A 21,983-nucleotide genomic window follows, 5' to 3' on the forward strand; every position below is an offset into this window, starting at 1 on the left:
TTATGAATAAATATATTGCACCCAGAGGAAATGGATCATTACTTGAAGTGCATCCATTAATTTTATTACTTGTGTACAGTGCATAACAGACTGCTAGAATAATTGTAATTATGCATCACCTTCCATGCAAGTACTTCAAAATTGACACCTAAAGTGAAGTATTCTTTATCAAGTACATTCATCATCAAGTATGAAGCCTGGATAAAATAGTGGGGAAAACAAGGTGATTTCAGTGTTTTTTTTTTTCAGTAGAAAATAGCTAGAATGAATCTTGCACTTCCTAAGAACTTCCTATTTTGTTAAGCTTAAACTGATGATCGTTACTAGCACATTTTCCATCCAATAGAGTAGCATAACATGCAATAAAGATCTATTTGGTATTTATGATATATACAGATGCAAAGTTCTGGTGGGTTCTGTGACCACTCTTTTAAGCCACTATTGTGCCGCTTTTTGGGAAATAAAAAAAAAAAAACCTTTTTAAAATGTATACTGCGTACTACTTCTAGTGAGCAAAATATACAAAATGTTCTAACATATGCCATCTCTTTTTTCTCTTTCTAATGCCATAAATGTAGGAGAAAATATATTTCTATGCATATTTGTTTCTGTCAGCAATTGCCCTCAAGAACAGTAGCTCTTATGGTCTCCTTTCAAATACAGAAACATACACACAAGCACAAGGGCTCTTTCTCTTAAAGTGGAAAGGGAATCCACGAAAATACAGCTGTCCATTTGCAGAATGTAAACTCCATGGCAGAGCTTCAGCTTTAATGCCACGCAGAAAGAAGGGAAACGCAAATGAAATTGTCCAGAACTGAACTGAAGTAGGAATAAGAGGAAATGTGTGCTTTTGTAGGATGCTCTTATTTCAGAATTGAGGCAGCCTAGCAATCACAAGTGACTTGATAATTTATCAACAAGATAAGCCATAAAAACTACAATCCCTGCCAACCTGACTATCACATGAAAATGTGCTGTATACATGTAAAAAATCATGCATATAAAAATATTAAAGCTATAAAACTAAATGTAAAATGTTTTAGTTACTTGGATAACGCATATGACTGGAGCCCTTATTTAAGTCTTATTAATTTTTTTTTCAGTTTAATTATATTCTGGGCATATTAGGTATCACCTTAAATACTATACTTTAATGTCTAATACTCAAGGCATGAAATTTTCCAAACGTTCTTTTGGTATAATATACTAATTACTACTTTTAGTTATATATTTTTTTAATGTGATTGTCTCCAGACTGTAAATTAACACAAGAAAACTGCATCTGGAGACTGAAAGTGAAGTGGCATTTAATTTAAAGAATATTGATAACGCTATTACACCATTATACTAAACTCCTCTGGAAATTTGGGAAGAAGCATCCTATAATTTAATAACTGGGACATGGGTTACACTTCTATGTGTATTTTTGTGAATGTTTAGAGACAACTATCTTTAATTTTTAATATTTTAAGTGTTCTTAAGGTAAAATAATATATCTGGACCAGTCTGTGTCCTTATATTTTATGTGTATCAATTTATATACATATGAGAATAATATTTAAAAACAACCAAGAATGATTTCTAGCATTAAATAGATGGAAGCAAACTGTGCAATGTTCTGGAATAAAAATGTGTATGAGACATGAAATTATGGTTCAAGCTTTTCTTAAATTTCTGTAATTTCATTAATAAACAGAAGTAATTGTCTTAAATAAAAAGTTAAAGAACTTTGCAAAGTAAAACTATGAGAATTCAATGTTGATTGCTACCTGTATCGCTAGAAATTAAGCAAAATAAGTTATCAGGTTAAAGGCATAATTATTTCAAATTTAATGATTTCCTCCCAATTTCTATTTTGACAAATAACAAAAATGAAGTCTTACTTAAAGAAGTTTATGCTAAACAGTTTTCATGAAAAACAATAAGAGAATTTAGATACTATCTATTTCAGTGTAATAGAGCTAAGCAAACCTACAAATACTTGGCATCTAGGTTAAGCACAAAATTACTCCCTCTAAGGTTATAGCAAGCTACCACTTTTGAGAATAAACATATAATTCTAAATCAATATATTGAAGATATACTTCACAAAACTTTATTTCTGAGCAAAAGATCTTAATAAGAGGAGATACCTTTATCTAGTACCAGGTCAAAATAATCCTTATTGATATTTAAACTATTGGTGTTGACAAAGTAAGATAATTTTTATATTACTTCAAACAATATTTTACAGTTGCTGGATTTGTGTTTGGGGGAAGTCTTGACAGTGGGGGGGTGTCTCTATTTCTTTTGTTTGATGTTGTTTTTTTTGTTTTTTTTTCCTGTGGGGTTACCACACCCAGCCTTGATATAGGGGATTGTTATGGACCTTATTGTATCATGTGCTAGGTTTGGTTGATTTTCCTGAGAGGCCTGTTTTTTTTTTTTTTTGAGGGAGACAGGAGGTATACCTAGGGCTCAGAGGATGGGGAGTTCTGGGGGAGTGAAGGAAGAGGAATATGTGGCCAGAATATATTTCATGAGAGAAGAATAAAATATGCAAAAAAGATTTCAAAGTATAATTCTAGTAAAAGAGCCTTTAGGGTAAACATTTTGTTTCATAAATAAAATTTTATGAATTACATAAAAATTTATATTTTTAAAATGGACATAAATTTATTTAAAATACTTCAAAATTCTAAGAAAATTTCCAGAAACATGATTTTATAGAGAACATCATCTTTATTGGCTATCTCTTATTTTAATTTTTGATCATGGAAAATAACTTATATTCTGGTCAATAGAGTTCGTATAATCACAAAGAAATCTCTAGGAGTGATTTGACTTTACCATGAGGGCAATATTTACAAGAAAAATTAGCACCCATTTACGTGAGGTGCTAAATGCATTGTAATGGTTCAGCCCTCATTTCCCTTCTTAGAAATAATATGGTACAAGACTTATGTTATTTATTATAGAAGTCAGTAAGGCAAATATATGAGGAAGATGTGTCTTGACTTAATTTAAGAGCTTCACTGAAAGAATTGTTGAAAATCTTGGATTACACAAAGATTAATTTAATTTTCAGTTTTATGGCTCTTTGGTAATGAGCATCTAACAGTTTTCAAGATGACTCCCTCTAAATTACAGTTGGACAAGTACCCAGGTTGTTATTGTATTTCTGACTTATTTTATAATTTGCATAAACTGAGAAAATAATTATTATATGACTTGTATTTTTAAGACAAGAGAGAATAAATGCATCCAAACATTTTAATCAATTGCATAGTAATTATGGAAATAGTTTTGCTTCATAGGTCGGCAGAACTATGGGCACTGTAAATGCTAATTGTCATTATGGCCCTAACTAGGGCTTAATCTTAGTAAAGTTAACCCTATCCCTATCTTCACTAGCAGGCAAATGTATAGCTTGAAATTTGATGAAAGCAAAGAAGAGTATTTCAAACCATACTCCCAAAAGTCCATTGATCTTTGCTGCATACCCAAGGTACTAATTTCATTCAGAGGCAATATTTCCTAAGCAAAATAATCAATGTTATTCCTCAAGTGCTGTCAAATGTGCTGTTAAATGAAATTCAATCATTTAATTTGTATTTTTTAAGGACCTTCTATATGCCCTAAATTTTCTGTATGCCTCTAGAAATTTTATATGTTAACAAGTATTTAGATAATTGATTTTGGTATTTTTCATTAACTTTTCATCTCTCTCTAGTTTCATTTAATAAAAATGAAATGTATTTCCATGCATTTCTAAATATTAAATGGTTTTTAAATAATTCAGTACATGTATATATAAAATGACCTGAGGTCTGTTTGACATTTCTTTATAAAAATTAAAGAATTTAAAGTTTAAATTATAGATTTTACATCATAATATTTAAATAGAAAGACAATAATGTAGTTCCTAGGAAATTTTATAGAATGATTATAGGACTATTTTGAATCATGTAATTTTATTTGACTGAATATACTATTAAAATCATCATTTAAAATTACCAAGCAACATGTAGAACCATATAATAATTGATTTCCCCCATTCTCAACTGGTATGTCTTCCTGTTTTTATTTTTAAGCTAACACAGTTATAAGACTCATTAAAGAATAAAATGACTTGATTTCCTATGAAGATAATTGAATTTTTTAATGCCAATAAGGCACTGAAGACTAAAAATAATTCATATACAGAAGTTATGATGCAAAATTTAAGCAGTTTCTCAAAAATGATGACATGTACAAAAACTTGTTTTTTTTGTTGTTGTTGTTTGTACTACACCCTTGCAAAAGTAAAAATAATCTGGTCCAGAAATTGTATTGATTGTGATTTTTATAAAGTTACTTTTATTTATACATAAATACAAGTGTAGAAAACAAAATTTGGAAGTAAAGTTGCCTCATATGACTTTACAATACTCTATACAGATAGATTTTCAGGTACTCTTGGCAAAGAGTAATTGCAATTTCTAAAACTAGGATAAAAATATGATGCGACCTTTGTGCTTTTGCCTCACTTAAGAGGAAGGTGAAAGTAAGCTTTAATTCCAAAGACACATATTTTTATAAGACAAGGTACTGTATAAAACATGAGAATATTAGTAGAATTACACTTATTCCTTCCAACAAATTTTAGGTAATTTACAAAATTATAAAATTATCTTTTAAAAAATTATAATTTACTTAATATTTTTTCAGTTGCTTCCACAAATAACTATTTCAGTATAGCTCTGTTTTCTTAAACTTATTTTTAATAAATTTTATCAGTGTTTGCTGAAAATTAAACTCTCCCTAATAGACTTATTAAATATTCTATTATAACTCATTTTCGACCAATTGACTCAAATTGAATTTCCCCCAATAATTTGCTTAGCATGAAAGAAAAATAATAACAAAAATACGAACTTCCTTTAATGTAAATTTGTACCCAAGAAGGGCTTGTCTGATATAATTCAGCTGATAAATATGAACCTATGTGTTTATCAAATCCCTAAGAAGATTATTTAAATCAAGTTCATGTAATTACCAGTCACCATCTGTTCCACCAGGGCCTGGGCTGATCTGCTGGCATCTTGCAGCTTTCTGAACTTCTCTGCTTTTTCTCGTGCTATAGCCTGCAGCATGATAGCAAAGGTGAGCATTTCAGTAGAAGCATTTTGAGTCTACACAGTAATTATAACCGAAACCTGATTTTTCAAGCCTTATGATACTTCATTTTATCTGTTCTTTGTGTAAATCTTAAAGCTATTTTTATCAGCAATATTCAATATTTGAATCCTTCCATTCCCAAGACAATCAGGGTTCATATTCAAAGAACATTCTGAACTATTTGTTCACTATTTGTAACCAGAATTAACCTTTGAACAATAAATATAAAATCCTTCCAATAACCAAAATCAGCATTTACCAATTAGCTTATTTACTAATAGCTATGTAGAGGTGAAAACCTTAACCACAAGGAATTAAAGCTAAGCATTACTGTTGTAAAAGTATGTTAGTTGAGACAGCCAGATGACTCAGCAAGTAAAACTGATCCCTGCCATCCTAACAGACAGTGTTTGATTCACCGGGATCTAGGTGGTAGAATTTCCCCTAGTTACTACCTGCAGAATCTTTCTCTGACTGTCATACATGCTCAGCAGTAAGTACACACATACCTGCACAGATACACATGCACAAATACTAAACTCTCAATCATATTTTTCAAATCAAATAGTTCAGTATAAAATGTATTATTAATAGTTATGAAAAGAAAACTAAAATCCTGTCAAGCAGATGCCTTAGCATTATTTGAAGTACCCACAGCCTTGGAGAATTTATACTATGCGGCAAAAAACAACAAAGAAAAATCCTGCTTTATATCCTCAGTGCAAAGCCCTGAACATGAAAAGACACGTTTTAATATCTTTGATTTCACTTGAAAATTTCCCAACAAATAAATTGTATTGTTTTATGATTCTGTGTTCCCAGAATCCCATTCCAATTAACAGGAAAAGCCCAAGGATGTGTTTAAATTCAGCTTCATAAAGAGAGAATTGGACAAACGCGAAAGGTTCTGACTTGCCAACTGACCTGAGAAATGCAAGAAAATAAAACAGTGATACTGCATCTCCACAAGTTTAAGATCAAAGGCAAAGTTCTAGTGTTCACCTTTCCACAAATGTTCAATTCTGATGTGAGAAATTCCCTGTCCATAGCAGCTTATTGGTACATGAGTCATAATAATCCACTATGTTCTTCACTAAAAAGAAAATATTATTCTTAGTATATTCAGAAGGAAATAATGGACACATTCTGATAAATTATATAATATAAACTCTCAAGAGAAACAAGGGATTTATTAGTCTTACTTGAATTTATTTTAAAAAATTACTTTTCACTTTAACAACCACAGCCCCCCCCACTTCTTCTCCTATCCCCTCAAATTCCCTCTTTCTCTTCCCCATTTATTCCTCAGAGGGAGACTTCCCTGGGGAGGCAATAATGTCTGGTATACCAACTTGAGGAAAGACCAAACCCCTCCCTGCAGTATCAAGGCTGACTAAGCTATGCCACGATAGGGATTGGGCTCCAAAAAGCCAGTTCATGAATTTGGATAGGTCATGGTGCAACTGCCAGTCCCCCACAACAGATCAAGCCACATAAATGTCAGATACATTCAGAGGGCCTAACTCAGTCCCATGCAGGTTCCCCAGCCTTCTGTCCATAGTCCGTGAGCTTCCACTAGCTGGGGTCAGCTATCTCTGTGGTTTTCCCTATCATGATCTTGACCCCCCCTTTTGTTCATATGATCCCTCCTCCCTCTCTTCAGCTGAACTCCAGAAACTTGGCTGTGGGTGACTGCATCTGCTTCCATCAGTTACAGGATACAGGTTCTATGATGACAATTAGGGTAGCCACTAATCTGATTAGTGGGAAAGGTCCTTTCAGACACCCACTCCACTTTTGATAGGAGTCTTAGCTTAGGTCATCCTTGTGGGTTCCCGAGAATTTCTCTAACACCAGGTTTTTCCCTAACCTCATGATAGCTCCCACTATCAAAATATCTTTTTCATTATTCACCCCTTCTGGACCACCCCCAGCTCAGTATTCTTGATTCCTAATGTTCCAAACCCCATCCCTACCTTCTATCCTGCTCCCATTTAGTCTGGAGAATCTTAACTATTTTCCTTCCTGGTGTGCTCCACATGTGTCCCTCTTAACAGTACCCTTTTTAACCTACCTTCTTTGGGAATGTGAATTGTAGCTTAGCTATCCTTTGTTTTACATCTAATATCCACTTACGAAAGATAACATACTATGTTTGTCTTTCTGAGACTGGATCTCCTCACTCAGATGATTTTTTTCTAATTCCACCATTTTGCCTGCAAATTTCAAGATGCCATTGTTTTATGTCACTGAGTAGTACTCTATTGTTTAAATGAAACACACTTTATTCATTCTTTGGTTGAGGGGCATCAAGACTGTTCTCAGGTTCTGGCTATTACCAATAATGCTGCTATGAATATAGTTGAGCAAATATTCTTGTGGTATGGTTGTATATCCTTTGGTTATATGCTCAAGAGTGGTATTGCTGAGTCTTGAGGTAGATTGACTCCCGATTTTCTGAGAAACTGCCCTTCTGATTTCTAAAGAGACTGTACAAGTTTGCACTCCCACCAGCAATGGAAGAGTGTTCTCCTTACTCCACATCCTATCCAGAATAAGCTGTCATCAGTGTATTTTATTTTAGCCATTCTGATTGGTGTAAGATGTATCTCAACATTGTTTTGATTTGCATTTCCCTGTTGGCTAAGAATGTTGAGCAATTCCTTAAATGTCTTTTGGCCATTTGAGTTTCTTCTGTTGAGAATTCTCTGTTTGGATCTGTACCCCATTTTTAATTGGATTATTTGGTATTTTGGTGTCTAGATACTTGAGTTCTTTATATATACTAAAGATGATTCCTCTGTCAGATGTGGAATAGGTGAAGATCTTTTCCCATTATGTAGGCTACCATTTTGCCTTATTGACCATATCCTTTGTCTTACATAAGCTTCTCAGCTTCAGGACTTCCCAGTTATTTATTGTTGCTCTCAGTGTCTATGCTACAGCTGGAGTTATATTTTAGAAGTTGTCTGCTGTGCCTATGTACTCCAGGCTACTTCCCACTTTCTCTTTCGTCAGGTTTTGGGTAACCAGATTTATGTTGAGGTCTTTGATCCATTTGGCTTTGAATTTTGTGCATAGAGATAGATATGGATCTATTTGCATTCTCCTACATGTTGACACACAGTTATGCTAGTATCACTTGCTGAAGATGCTTTCATTTTTCCATTATGCACTTTTTGCTTTCTTGTCAAAAATCAGGTGCTCATAGGTGTGTAGATAAGTCAGGGATGGTCATGCCTCTGGAAGTTCCTTTACTGTACAGGATTGATTTGGCTATCCTGGGTTTTGGTTTTTCCATATGAAGTTGAGTATTGTACTTTCAAGGTCTTTGAAGAAATTTTGGGGGATTTTGATGGGCATTTGCATTGATTCTGTAGATTGGTTTTGGTAAGATTGCTATTTTTACTATGTTAATCCTACTTAATCATAGCAAACGTATTAAGGAGAGCAGAAATACAAGTAAAATAGCTAAACATAATAAAGAGAATATGTAGCAAGGAAACAGTCAAAAGCAAACTGAATGGAGAGAAACTCAAAGCAATCCAACTAAAATGAGGAGCAAGAAAAGGTTGCTCACTCTCTCTATATCTATTCATTAGAATATACAAAGCTCTAGCTCGAGCAATAGGACAACAAAAGGAGATCCAGGAGATACAAATTGGAAGGGAAGAAGTCAAACCTTTACTGTTTGCAGATGATATGATAGTATACATAAGTGATCCCAAAAATTCTACCAGGGAACTCTTACAGCTGATAAACACTGTCAGTAATGTGACAGGCTACAAGATTAAATTTAAAAAAAATCACAGGTTCTTCTCTATACAAATAAAAAATGGGCTTATAAAGAAATAAGAGAAAAATCACCATTTACAATAGCCATAAATAAAATAAAATATCTTTGGCTAACTATAATCAAACAAATGAAAATCCTGTATGGCAAGAACTTTAAGTCTTTAAAGAAAGAAACTAAAGAACATATCAGAAAATGGAAAGATCTCCCATGTTCTTGGATAGGTAGGATTAACATAGTAAAAATGGCAGTCTTGTTTTCATTTTCAGTGCTCAAACTTTAAAGTTCTCTCTGCAATATACTAGTTTGCTTATTATTATCATATTATCATGTTTTTGACCTTTTGAGAAAAGGTTTCTCTATGTAGCTTTGGATTCTGTTCTGGAGCTCACTCTTTAGACCAGGCTGGCCTAGAACTCACCAAGATCTACCTGCCCCTGCCTCCAAGTGCTGGGATTAAGGCAAATGCCACAACCACCCATTTTATCTTGATTATTTTTAACCTCAAAAAAGTGATTCAAACATTCTGAGTCTCAAAGTTGTCTCTACTAACAACAGCAAAGTGCTTTTTAGCAGATTAAATGAGATTCTTCAGATAAGATTCTCCAAAGTGAGATATTTTCCTTAATAAAATAAGATAGTAGTAATTATTATTCTGGGTAAAATACTAAGACTAAATTAAACAAAACACAATATGTACTCCATTTATGATCGTCTCAATCATTTAACATAGAAGAACACTGGCATGATATCTGTGCGAATTACCTTTCATATCAGACTATGTGAGCATATCCTCATGACACATTGTGGGAGGAAATAATGATCAAAATATACTATATAAAAATAATAAAAGTCAAATGAATGAAAAAGAGTTAATGGATTGTTGAAACTTCCTTCTCCTGGGATATGAGTACATATGCCCTCATCCTCAAATACTTAGACTTTTTGTTACGGTATTTGGAAGCAGTTATTCCTAATATTTTACCATCTTCTAATTTCTCAAAGAGACATGCATAAAGAACAGAGAAAGGTTAGAAGCCTATATTATACACCAACCAACACAATGTCTAGAGATAAAAGTACTGAAATTGGAATTGTAGATTTTTTTAAAGGTATAGTGTTTCAGGAAAGAATATGTCGACCTTCCAAATATTTAGGCTATGGAGTTAAAAATGGTCTAATACAAATAAATTAAAGCAAGAGCAACACCAAAGTAACCTATTGACTTACTCAATCCTATCAAAATTGTCATTTCAAGATTAGCAATGTCCAAGCAGTTTTAGAAGGCCATAGCTGACTTTCAGGCTTCAGTTTACTTTTATGACCATAAATTAATCTATGGAATTTCTTTTTCTTCATGAATGTAATTATTGTTTTGTTTTCTGAATTATTAACAGTTATAACTTTCCTCTGAAATCAAGAGTACCTATAACTGATACTGATTCCTAGTTTCAGGTCATTTCCTTGAGTTTTAGCTTTCAAACATCAAATCTATTTAACTTAACTATACTTAATCGGGACAAATCTCAAAAATCTTCTCATGATCTAAAAATATTTCTTTGTTCTTTCTTTCACACAAACTCAACATTTAAGAAATCACAAAATTTTATTGGTTTCAGGTTCAGATAACTCACTGTAAGAATGTTTGTTTAGCAGGAGTTAGTCCCTCAGTTTAATCCCTAACAATAAAAATAATCCCTTTTGACACAATTACACTGTCTATCTGTCTCTTTCTCTCTCTCTCTCTCTCTCTCTCTCTCTCTCTCTCTCTCTCTCTCTCTCTCTCTCCATATATATATATATATATATATATATATATATATATATATATATATATATATATACCTATCTCTGGTTGACTTTGATATCAAAGCACATCCGGATAACATATTATTACTATATCTTTTTTTTTCTTTTTTAAGACAGGGTTTCTTTGTAGCTTTGGAGCCTATCCTGAAACTCGCTCTTGCAGACCAGACTGACCTCAAATTCATAGAGATCTGCCTGCCTATGTCTCCAAGTGCTGGGATTAAAGGCTTGTGCCACCACCGTCAGACTTATTATTTTCATTATTACTACAATATCCAAAGTACAATATTTCTAAGAGAGATACATGTTTTGAAATTTAATATTAAAGACTAGGGATGCAGTTCATTGGTAAATGCTCATCTGCCATATGCAAAGCCTGGGTTCCTTCTGAAGTGCTCCAAAATACACATATACCATATAGCATATATATGTATAACATATATATATACATAAAGACACAAACACACATATGTTTTTAAGGTAATTTGAAAAACCGGTCAATCAAGGATGAAGCTCAGCACTATAGCTCAGTAAATGTTCAATTCCTGCCTAATAACAACACCTTTAAACTTTTAGAATTTTTTTCCTGGCACTAAAAAGCTCTTGATTATTTTGCCAAGAGTCATGTTATAACTTCTAACTTCAGAAATAAGCACTGAATCTTTTGTTATGCTCACACATGGACACATACATCCACATAAAAACACAAAGGAAAATACATACATACACACATATATAGAGACATACACACAATGACTACCTATCCCTCATTTATACTTTCCTTTTCTCTATGATATATATGACCAGTAGCATTTATTTTACAAATGCATATCTTTCTTGCTGAAATATAAACTATATGATTCAATGTAGCCTCATCTGTTTACTTGCAAAAGCTAATACCCATCTCTGTAATACAACTGGACATATATTTACTCTATAATAAAAGCTATTATGCAGAATATTTTTTTCAGAATTCTCACTTACTTTTTTTACTTTCTTCTATTAAGCATTGATGTGATAAGTACATGTTTTGGGCCCTACCATTTATGAAAACATATCCACCCTCTTATTAAGTTTCTCTTGATGTTTTTCTCTAGAAAAGAGATCTGCTTTTCTGTATGCTACTTTTTATATTTTTAATTTTTGTGTGTACTTTCATATAATTATTCTAAATTAAAATTACTTTTATATTATAATAATATAGTTTTGAATGATTTGACACACAGAATAGCAAATGTTTTTAAAATAGATTCTAAATCATTTACTAAAATAGATATTATTTCAAGTAAAAAATATAGGAATCCAAAAGGCACAGTAAGTTATTCCATCAATACTGTAAAATAAAATATAGGCTCAAAAAAGTTCTTAAGAGATCACAGGGAAATTATAAATTCTGAAATTTATCACTAAGTGTGCAAAATAAAAGGCAATTTCATATTATTAAATTAAGAATATATTGCAAGAATAAAATATTTAAAAATTACACATAAAAGGAAGTTTACGGATAAATAAGGGACTTAAAACTCATGACATTTATTTCTCCTTCTTTACTGGCATGTCTTAAAAGCTTTCTCTGTTCAATGCACTTTCTGTAATAAAATGAAAGTAAGTTCTAGATTCCCCACGGCCCTATCTTATCTTTAGAAGCAATTAATTTTCTATTCACTTAGCATTCCATAATAAAGTTTTATACTTTGACAAAGAACTAATTTATCCACTCACATGTTTATTCAGAAGTTGTGGCATCCTCCATATCTGTAAAAAAGCTTCTATTTAAGTAACCTGTGTGGTTTTAAAAATAATTTCTCTATATAGATAAGTATTTATTGGGTTAAGTACCAATTTCTTTCTCAGCTTAATTAAACCAAAGTAAATACAATAAACAGAACAGCATAGATCAAACAAACACAGAAGTAAGTTTCACATCCTAGCTTCTATAAAGCAACTACTAAATCTATATGATAATGGCCCTAAATCATTTGGATTATTAAAATGGGAACATTTCCTGCTAGGCATTATAAAAATACCTGGGAGATGCTCACCTTCTCAAATTTTTTCATTGGCATAGATCATCACACTATGCTAGAATGCTTTTTTGTTTTTCAAAAGACACATGGCAGGTAACATCGAAATGAGCATCTGAAAATAGTTTCAAGGCACTTATTATTAGATTGGAACTAAAGATAGATATTGAAGAATTAATTAATTGTGATTGATTTTTTTAATTGATGGTATAAGGCACTAAGAGTAATGAATATTTTGTTTTCTTTTTAAAATCTCATGAAGAAAGTGGAATGTCTAAATCTATGATTTTTTTTCTAAAGAATACTTGGCTAGATTTGTTAAGTTGAGAGGTACCTGATTGCTTAGGTACCTGTACTAAATAGTGATTAGATTCAGTGGCCTTCGCTAATGTCGGAATTCTTAGAAACCATTCAATGGTGATACAAAAAGATCGTAGACTGGCAGGAAGTCCTAGCATAGTAGCATCTAAGAACTCAAAGGCCTAACTGAAGAGCCAAGATAGATACTGATGCTGCTCTTATTTTACAAATTACTATAAATGGAAACATATAAGGATCACATTTTTATCATAGCAAGTCTGGTTTAGCAGAGGTGACATGAAAAATTCAAAAGTAATGAAATATTAATAACAAGATGGACCAGCTAAAGATTGTAACCTTTTGCAAATTAATGCAAAGATCATTGTTCGTTATATTTTTCACTGTCATACAGGGTTATAGAAGTTCTACAATTTAAATATCTAGTAAGAGACCAGAAACAAATTTCTTAGGATAAGGAGGCAATCAGGTATATTTAAAGTTTCCAAGCAAAGATTCTGCAAAATGTGTTTAATACCTTATTGATATTTTAAATTATGTCCTAAGTGTATACCCAAAATAACAAAGTATACCTAATGAGGGACACTACATGTCATTCCATTGACTGGACACATTTTACAACCAGATTCCACCTACCTAGTTAGATTTATTGCTCTGGACTTTTAGGAAAAAGATATGAGACAAAGATATATATCTGAGAATACTCACAGCTTAGATGTTATTTAGGATTTATCTTATCTAATGTGTTTTGTGCGGGTGTATGTATGTGAACCCACTGCATGCCAGGTTTCCATGGAAATCAGAAGGCATCAGGTCCCACAGAATTAGAAGTACAGAGAGTTTTGAATGAATCCTGTGAATCTTGAAAACTGTAACTGTTCCTTTGCAAGAGTAAGGCGTGTTCTTAAACACTAGGCTAACTATTTAGTCTCTTAGATGCTATTTTAATGAGAATAAATATAGAAACTTTTAGAACAAAAAATAAAGGATGAAGTATGAGAAATTGATTTTCAAATATTGAATTGGAACAAGTGAAAAAATGTTAAAATGCATAATATATAGTAATAAGCTAAGGAAGGAGGGTACTTAGTAAAAAAATAAGGGTGAGGGCAGATTTGGAAGAACTGAGAAATGAGTGGGATAGGGGTGCATGATGGGAAATTCCCAAAGAACCAATAAAAACTGTGTGGTGGCACATGCCTTTAATCCCAGCAGTCAGGAGTCGGGGACAGGCAGATCTCTGTGAGTTCAAGGCCAGCCTGTTCTACAGAGCAAGTTCCAGGACGGTCTCCAAAGCTACAAGGAGAAACCCTATCTTGAAAAACCTACAACAACAACAACAACAACAACAATAATAATAATAATAATGATAATAAACTGTAAAAATAAAAACATCTTGCTTGTAAACAAATGGAGGAATTCAGGAAATAAAGAAAAAACTAGTAAGTTTTATCATTCCAAATGGATATCTATAAGTGAATTAATAATATCCTGACAAGGGCCTCTCATGAGTACAAAATAACTTACATAAACTGACAAGTGAAGAAATTATGAAAATTAATGTACACCTGAACTGAATATCCATCATCAGCTCTCTCAAGGATCTTTAATACATATACATTACATTTAGCTTGAAGGAAGTATCTAGGCATATCATTTCATGACCTATTTTAGCAAGCAATTAAGAATGATGTTATTTCTGAAGATGAAAGTTAAACTTGATAAAGGAGACCCAGAAGGCATCAGAAAACCACTTAAAGAATATTGTACATTGTTAGCACTTTCAGACTATCATATTAATTTTATTGATTTTTTTGACATTTGTTTTTAAGTGGTGAAATGATAAGAGGAAATTTTGAATCTATATTCCCAAAATTGTAGGTGGGACTCCATTTTCATGCTTGATCAAGTCATTTTAAAGGACAGACATAAGATTATACACAGCTAATTATACAAATCAAAATAAATAAGAACCTCAATTAACTCATAAAATTATTAAGGTGATGTATACATATGTGGTTAAATATATCATATGAACTCTGAAACTTAGAGGATGATCTTTCTAGATAATTCTCTCCTCACAGAATTTTTACACTCGTGATTTTCAAGCCTAAGTAAGAAAAAGTAATCACAGGTTATATGTAAAGAAAGGGAGGACATTTGAAAGGTTTATGTTTGGATCTGAGCAAGGTCATAGAGAAGACTGAGGGCTACACATGATGTTTGAACAAAAGTACCTTTCAACTTTCATGGGTAACCAAAGCTGTTCCCAAAAAACATGGTTACTATCTGAAATTCTTAGTTCCAGGTTCACATAGCTCCTATGAGTATATGATCAGGGAGGTCAAAGGACATCTAAACAATCTATTGGCATTTATCTTAGCTGTGTTCATAATAACTAGAAGGTAAAATCCTATTGCTGAAAACTCTACTTGCTTTACATATAGCACATAGAAAAATTAACTAGTTCACATAGTGGCCTAGGTTACATAGAACCAGAAGATTCTATGCAAGCTGACAATCCATAACTACAAGCAACTGGCATGTTTTCCTCACTGGTGTAATCATGAAATTATGGTTATAATATAAGCCAAATGCTTTCTGATTGGATATGAGGCCTATTCCACGGGAGGGATTTCATACTTCATACTGTTAACCTATTTAAAACATAGAAAATCATGGTTTCTGGGGCAGAACATACTCTTGGTGTTACGTTAAATGATTATGCTGCCAAAGTCTCCTCTCAATTTGTATTTTTTTTATATAAATAAATTTATATTGCCATCAACTTTGGCCACAGAAACTTCTTTTTGTACTGAGTATCAGTTATGGCAAAGATGCCTATTTGGTCCAAGTGTCAACTTTAAAGAACCGTGAATACTCAGCTGTGAGTCATCTGTACTAACCTTCCCACACATAAGACACAGGGATCTTACCTAAGCCTGAGCAGAAAGAATGTACGAGTTGATGAATGAGGAAAAGTCGGCTGGGGAATGTAGAATTCTTGACCTAACATGGCTTTCACATAGATGAATTTACATCATCTGTAGTTACTTTTGTAAGATTAAGAAATTCAAAATTACGGTATGAGCAGGGGAGGGGCTATGAAGTCCCCATACTTAGCAATAGAGCTATTAGCAATTCATAATTTCTGAAAGAGCAAGAGTTACTCTGTTTTAGAAACCTGGTTACTGGGAGTCTGCCGATGTTCCATTGGATGGCCCCAAACCAGGCTCGTACTGGCTGCAAAAATTAGATTTTGGAGTGTATTTATAACAATGAAAAGAAGACATTAAATTGGGAGAGTGATAGAGTAAGGGCACGAGAAAGGTTGAGAAAATGCACTCTATTAAATTAGGAAAATTTCAAAGGACAAATAAAAATCATATGCAAAAAGAATTATTTTAAAATCATCTCAGAAAATATACCTTAAAATATATTTTGAAGTAAGACAACTTGACTAAATCATTATCTTTATATATTACCCTTTAATTTATTTCCAAAATTGTAACATAAATAGTAAAAGTATACTTCTTATTTTGTGCAACTATTTACCATAGTCTATCATGATGCTAATGAAATCGTATTTCATAAAACCAAAAACCACTTGATGATAAAGGTATTGGAGAGATCAGGGATACAAGACCATATCTAAATGTAATATGGAAGCATACAGGAAGCTGACAACAAACATGAAATTAAATGGAGAGAAACTCAAAGCGATTCCACTAAAATCAGGAACAAGACAAGGCTGTCCACTCTCTTCATATCTATGCATCATAGTTCCTGAAGTTTTAGCTAGAGCAATAAGACAACAAAAGAAGATCAAAAGGATACAAATCAGAAAGGAAGAAGTCAAACCTTTGCTATTTGTAGATGATATGATAGTATATATAAGTGACCCCCAAGATTCTACTAGGGAACTCCTACAGCTGATAAACACCTTCACTAATGTGCCATGATACAAATCAACTGAAAAACAATCAGTAACCCTCCTGTATACAAATTGTAAAGAAGCTGAGAAAGAAATCAGAGAAACATCAGCATTCACAATAGCCACAAAGAACATAAAATATCTTGGGCTAACTCTAATCAAACAAGAGAAAGACCTGTTCTACAAGAACTTTAAGTCTTTGAAGAAAGAAATTGAAGAAGATATCAGAAAATGGAAAGATATCCCATGCTCTTGGATAGGTAGGATGAACATAATAAAAACAGCAATTCTACCGAAAGCAATCTACAGATTCTGTATAATCCCCATCAAAATCCTAACACAATTCTTCACAGATATTGAATGAACAATACTCAACTTCATATGGAAAAACAAAATATCTAGGATAGCCAAAACAGTTCTGTACAAAAAAAGGGACTTCTGGACATTACCTTCCCCTGACGTCAAACTCTATTATAGGGCAACAATAATGAAAACAGCTCAGTATTAGATAAAAATAGACAGATTGACCAATGGAATCAAATCAAACACCAGTATATTAATCCACACACCTATGAACAATTGATTTTTGACAAAGAAGCTAAAATTGCACAATGGAAAAATAAAAGCATCTTCAACAACTGGTTCTAGCATAATTGGATGTCAACATGCAGGAGAATGCAAATAGATCCATACCTATCCCATGCACAAAACTCAAGTCCAAACTGATTAAAGACCTCCATATAAGTCCGACCAAACTGAACCTGATAGAAGAAAAAGCGGAAGATAATCTTCAATGCATGGGCACAGGAGACCACTTCCAATAGCAGTATCTACACTGAGAGCAACAATAAACAAATGGGACCTCCTGAAATTGCAAAGCTTCTGTAAAGAAAAGGACACAGTCAATAAGACAAAAAGGGACCCTACTGAATGAGAAAATATCTTCACCAACCTCACATCAGACAGAGGACTGATTTCCAAAATATATAATGAACTCAAGAAATTAGACATCAAAATATCAAATAACCCAATTAAATATTGGGATACAGATCTAAACAGAGAATTCTCAATAGAAGAATGTCAAATGGTTGAAACACACTTAAGGAAATGCTCAACACTTTTAATCATCAGAAAAAAGCAAATCAAATAACTATGAGATATCATTTTATACCTCTGATAATGGCAAAGATCAAAAACACCAGTAGCTTATGCTGGAGAGGATGAAGAGGAGTAAGGGGAACAATCTTCCATTGCTGGTGGTAATGTAAACTTGTACAAACACTCTGGAAATCTATATGGCAGTTTCCCAGAAAACTGAGAATCAACCTACCCCCAGGATCCTGCAATATCACTTTTGGGCATATACACAAAGTATGCTTAACCATACTACAAGGGCATTTGGTCAATTATGCTTATAGCAACATTATTAGTATAACCAGAACCTGAAAACAACCTAGATCCCTCACAACCAAAGAATGGTTAAAGAAAATGTGGTATATTTACACATTGGAACACTACTCAGTGGTTAAAAAAGAAATAAAAATGACATTTTAAATTTGCAAGCAAATGTATGGAACTAGAAAAAAACTATCCAGACCCAAAAAGATGAGCATGGTACGTACCTATTCATAGGTACATTAGTTGTAAAGCAAAGGATAATAAACCTATAGTCCATGACCCCAGAGAAGCTAAGTAACAAGAGAACCCTAAAAAAAACATACATAGATTCCTCAGGGAAGAGGAAATAGACAAGATCTCCTGAGAACATTGGAACTGTGGGAGTGGAGAGAGATGTACAAACAGAAAGGGAGGAGGAGGGGAGAATGGGAGAGAGGAGGAAAACTAGATGGAACCGAATGGTGGAAGTAGGGGAAGGACAGAGGCAGAGAACAAAGAAAGAGATACATTGAATGAGGGAGCCATTATGAGGTTAACCAGAAATCTGGCACTAGAGAAATCCCCGTGAATACACAAGGATGACCCCAAGTAAACTTTTAAGCAACCATAGGAGAGGGTTCTCAAACTTGCCTTGCCATGTAGTAAGATTGATTACTATCTTAAATGTGACCATAGGACCTTCATCCCACAACTCGTGGAAACAGAGACAGAGACCAGCAGTGGAGCACTGGGCTAAATTCCCAAAGTTCAGTTAAAGAATGGGAGGAGTGAGAAAGCATATGAACAAAGAAGTCAAGATCATGAAGGGCACACCCACTGAAACAGTTTACCTGATGGGAGCTGGTCAACTCCAGCCTGACAGGAAGGGAAACAGCATAGAACCAAACTAGGCTCTCTGAATGTGGCTGACAGTTGTATGGCTGGGGCAGATTGTGGGGCCATGGGCAGTGGCACCAGGATTTATCCCTACTGCTTGTACTGACTTTTTGGAACTCATTCTCTTTGGATGGATATCTTGTTCAGCGTAGATATAGTATGGAGGGTCTTGGACCTTCCACAAAGCAATGTGTGTTACCCTCTCTGAAGAGTGGATAGGTAGTGGGCTGGGGGGAAGCTAGAGGTGAGGGGAGAAGCAGAGAGAGTGTGAACTGTGATTCATGTTTAAAATGAAGAAGATAGTCTGTTTTCTTTTTTAAAAAATAAAGAAAAAAAGGAAAAAATCATATTAATAGAAAAAATCCTTACCAAAAAGAAACTCAAAATAGCTAAATTGCAAATATAAAAACATGCTGACTTCTAAGAATGTAATAAAAATTATCCTTGCTCCTTGTGCATACTTAAAAAACACATATCTTTTTGAGTTGTGATTCTTCAACACTTCAAGTCTATAACAATGTGATATGTGACAGTATTATGTTTGCAATCATTTAAATAGATTTCGTAGATCATGGCTTAAATAATAATACACATAATTGCAAGTGGTATTCTGTAAGTAAAATTATTTCAAATTCATTATTTGGAGCCTATTTCTTTTTATTTACCTTGATTAATAGGAAGTCTTAGAAAATACTGTCAATTACATATCAAAAATGAATGCTTTGTAATTATTGAATCTGAGAAGCAAATCCCTGATAATTTCCAAGAAGATGGAACAGCTTTTACTAAGTCAATGAAATTGCTGTTTTGAAGATCAAACCGTATAATTTCAGAAGGGAGTAAACATAGCTAACTATCTGCTACTAAAAACAAGCACTGAAAGTGAGTGCACATCTTTTAGGTGAGCTGATATACTATATAAATATTTTGCCTGAAAAATATGCAATAATTCATGATACATAATGGTTAATATAAAATAATATTTTGAGCATGAATAAACAGGGTCCTCTAGCATCGTATCCTACTGTACTTTATTCTATTATTCACTATTCTATTCTCTAAAATTTCTAAGTTCTAGAACAATCTATGAAGTGAAACCAAGATGAATACATTATCTACAGCTTTTACTGATAGATAAATACTGCTTATGTTAAAGAATATGAAAAACTTTCTAGTACACAGCAGGATGAAAAGATTTTCCTAAGATGATATGTTTTCTTGAAATGTAGAATATTTTATATGTTCAACATCATTTTATTGTATTCTTCAATAACAGTGACTATAATGCAGATATTTGAAAGAAAAGAATTTGTGAGCTGAAGAAAATAGGAAGAAATAGAAGATATAAGGTAGAACATACATTGACTTTTTCTTTCAAGTCTGAGATGTCTCCTTCTTTTCGATAGACTGCAAATTCAGGACTTTGCAATACAGCTTCTGAACGAGTAATCCAACTGTGAAGTTCAGTTATGTCGACATCCAACCTAAGAGAGCAAAAAATAAGGTTCATTATTATTTTATTATCTATGTCTTCTGTATAGAAAGGAAAAATGAATTTATGGACATTTACCATATTTTGTCTAATCTAATGTTCGTATTATTGTTAATAGTATCAATATCTCCTTACTTAGGTGGACTGTAACTTTGGAGTCAAATTTGTTCTAAAGTCTCATAATCACAGTGTCCATTTTATTCAACTCACTGTACCAATCATCTGTAAGGAATCTCCTACAAGCTATTACCTAGACTTCGCTTGAAAGTGCTGATACCTGAAAAATTACTGCCTATCCAAATCACTCTTACTTTTAAAGAAATATTTACAATGAACCTCAAAAGTACCCTGTTGGCTGCCTCAATTGAACCATACTTCTGATATTTATGTTCTCATGTGGTATCCAAAAATTATCTCTGGACTTTTACATGCAACTTGTTACAGAAAATGGGACCTCAATAAGATTAAGCCAAGAAAAGTCTTCAAATGTTTGCAATCTTTCATTTTTTTAAAAAAATATTGATTTTTATTGAGCTCTACATTTTTCTCTGCTCCCCTTCCTGCCTCTCCCCTCTCTTTCAGCCTTCTCCCAAGGACCCGTGCTCCCTATTTATTCAGGAGATCTTGTCTTTTTCTACTTCCCATGTAGATTAGATCTATGTATGTCTCTCCTAGGGTCCTCATTGTTGTCTAGGTTCTCTGGAATTGTGATTTTTAGGCTGGATTTCTTTGATTTATTTTTAAAAACCAGTTATGAATGAGTACATGTGATAATTATCTTTCTGCATCTGGGTTACCTCACTCAAAATGATGTTTTCTAAATCCATCTATTTGCCTGCAAAATTCACGGTGTCATTATTTTTTCTGCTATGTAGTACTCCACTGTGTCAATGAACCACATTTTCCCTATCCATTCTTCGGTCGAGGGGCATTTATGTTGTTTCCAGGTTCTGACTATAACAAACAATGCTGCTATGAACATAGTTGAGCACATGTCCTTGTGGTACAATTGAGTATCCTTTGGATATTTACCCAAAAGTGGTATTACTGGGTCTTGAGGAAGGTTGTTTCCCAATTTTCTGAGAAATCACCACACTGACACCCAAAGTGACTATACTCCCATCAGCAATGCAGGAGTGTTCCCTTTACCCCACAACCTCTCCAGCGTAAGTTGTCATCAGTGTTTTTGATTTTGGC

General features: G+C 33.2%; 1 protein-coding gene across 8 annotated transcripts in view; it reads right to left on the reverse strand.

Annotated features, from left to right (window-relative positions):
* Dmd (dystrophin) overlaps positions 1-21,983 on the reverse strand; it is a 2,257,783-nt gene that overhangs the window by 1,306,192 nt on the left and 929,608 nt on the right. For all 8 annotated transcript variants that reach the window (XM_085684598.2, XM_085684595.2, XM_087902601.1 and 5 more), the window contains 2 exons: positions 20,655-20,778; positions 5,021-5,108 (listed from right to left, as the gene is read on the reverse strand). In XM_085684598.2, coding sequence (XP_085540724.2) covers positions 5,021-5,108; positions 20,655-20,778 — 212 coding nt within the window. The remainder of the gene's footprint in view (positions 1-5,020; positions 5,109-20,654; positions 20,779-21,983) is intronic.

The sequence above is a fragment of the Myodes glareolus genome, chromosome X, assembly GCF_982192425.1.
Source record: "Myodes glareolus chromosome X, mMyoGla1.1, whole genome shotgun sequence".
NCBI classification, from domain to species: Eukaryota; Metazoa; Chordata; class Mammalia; order Rodentia; family Cricetidae; genus Myodes; species Myodes glareolus.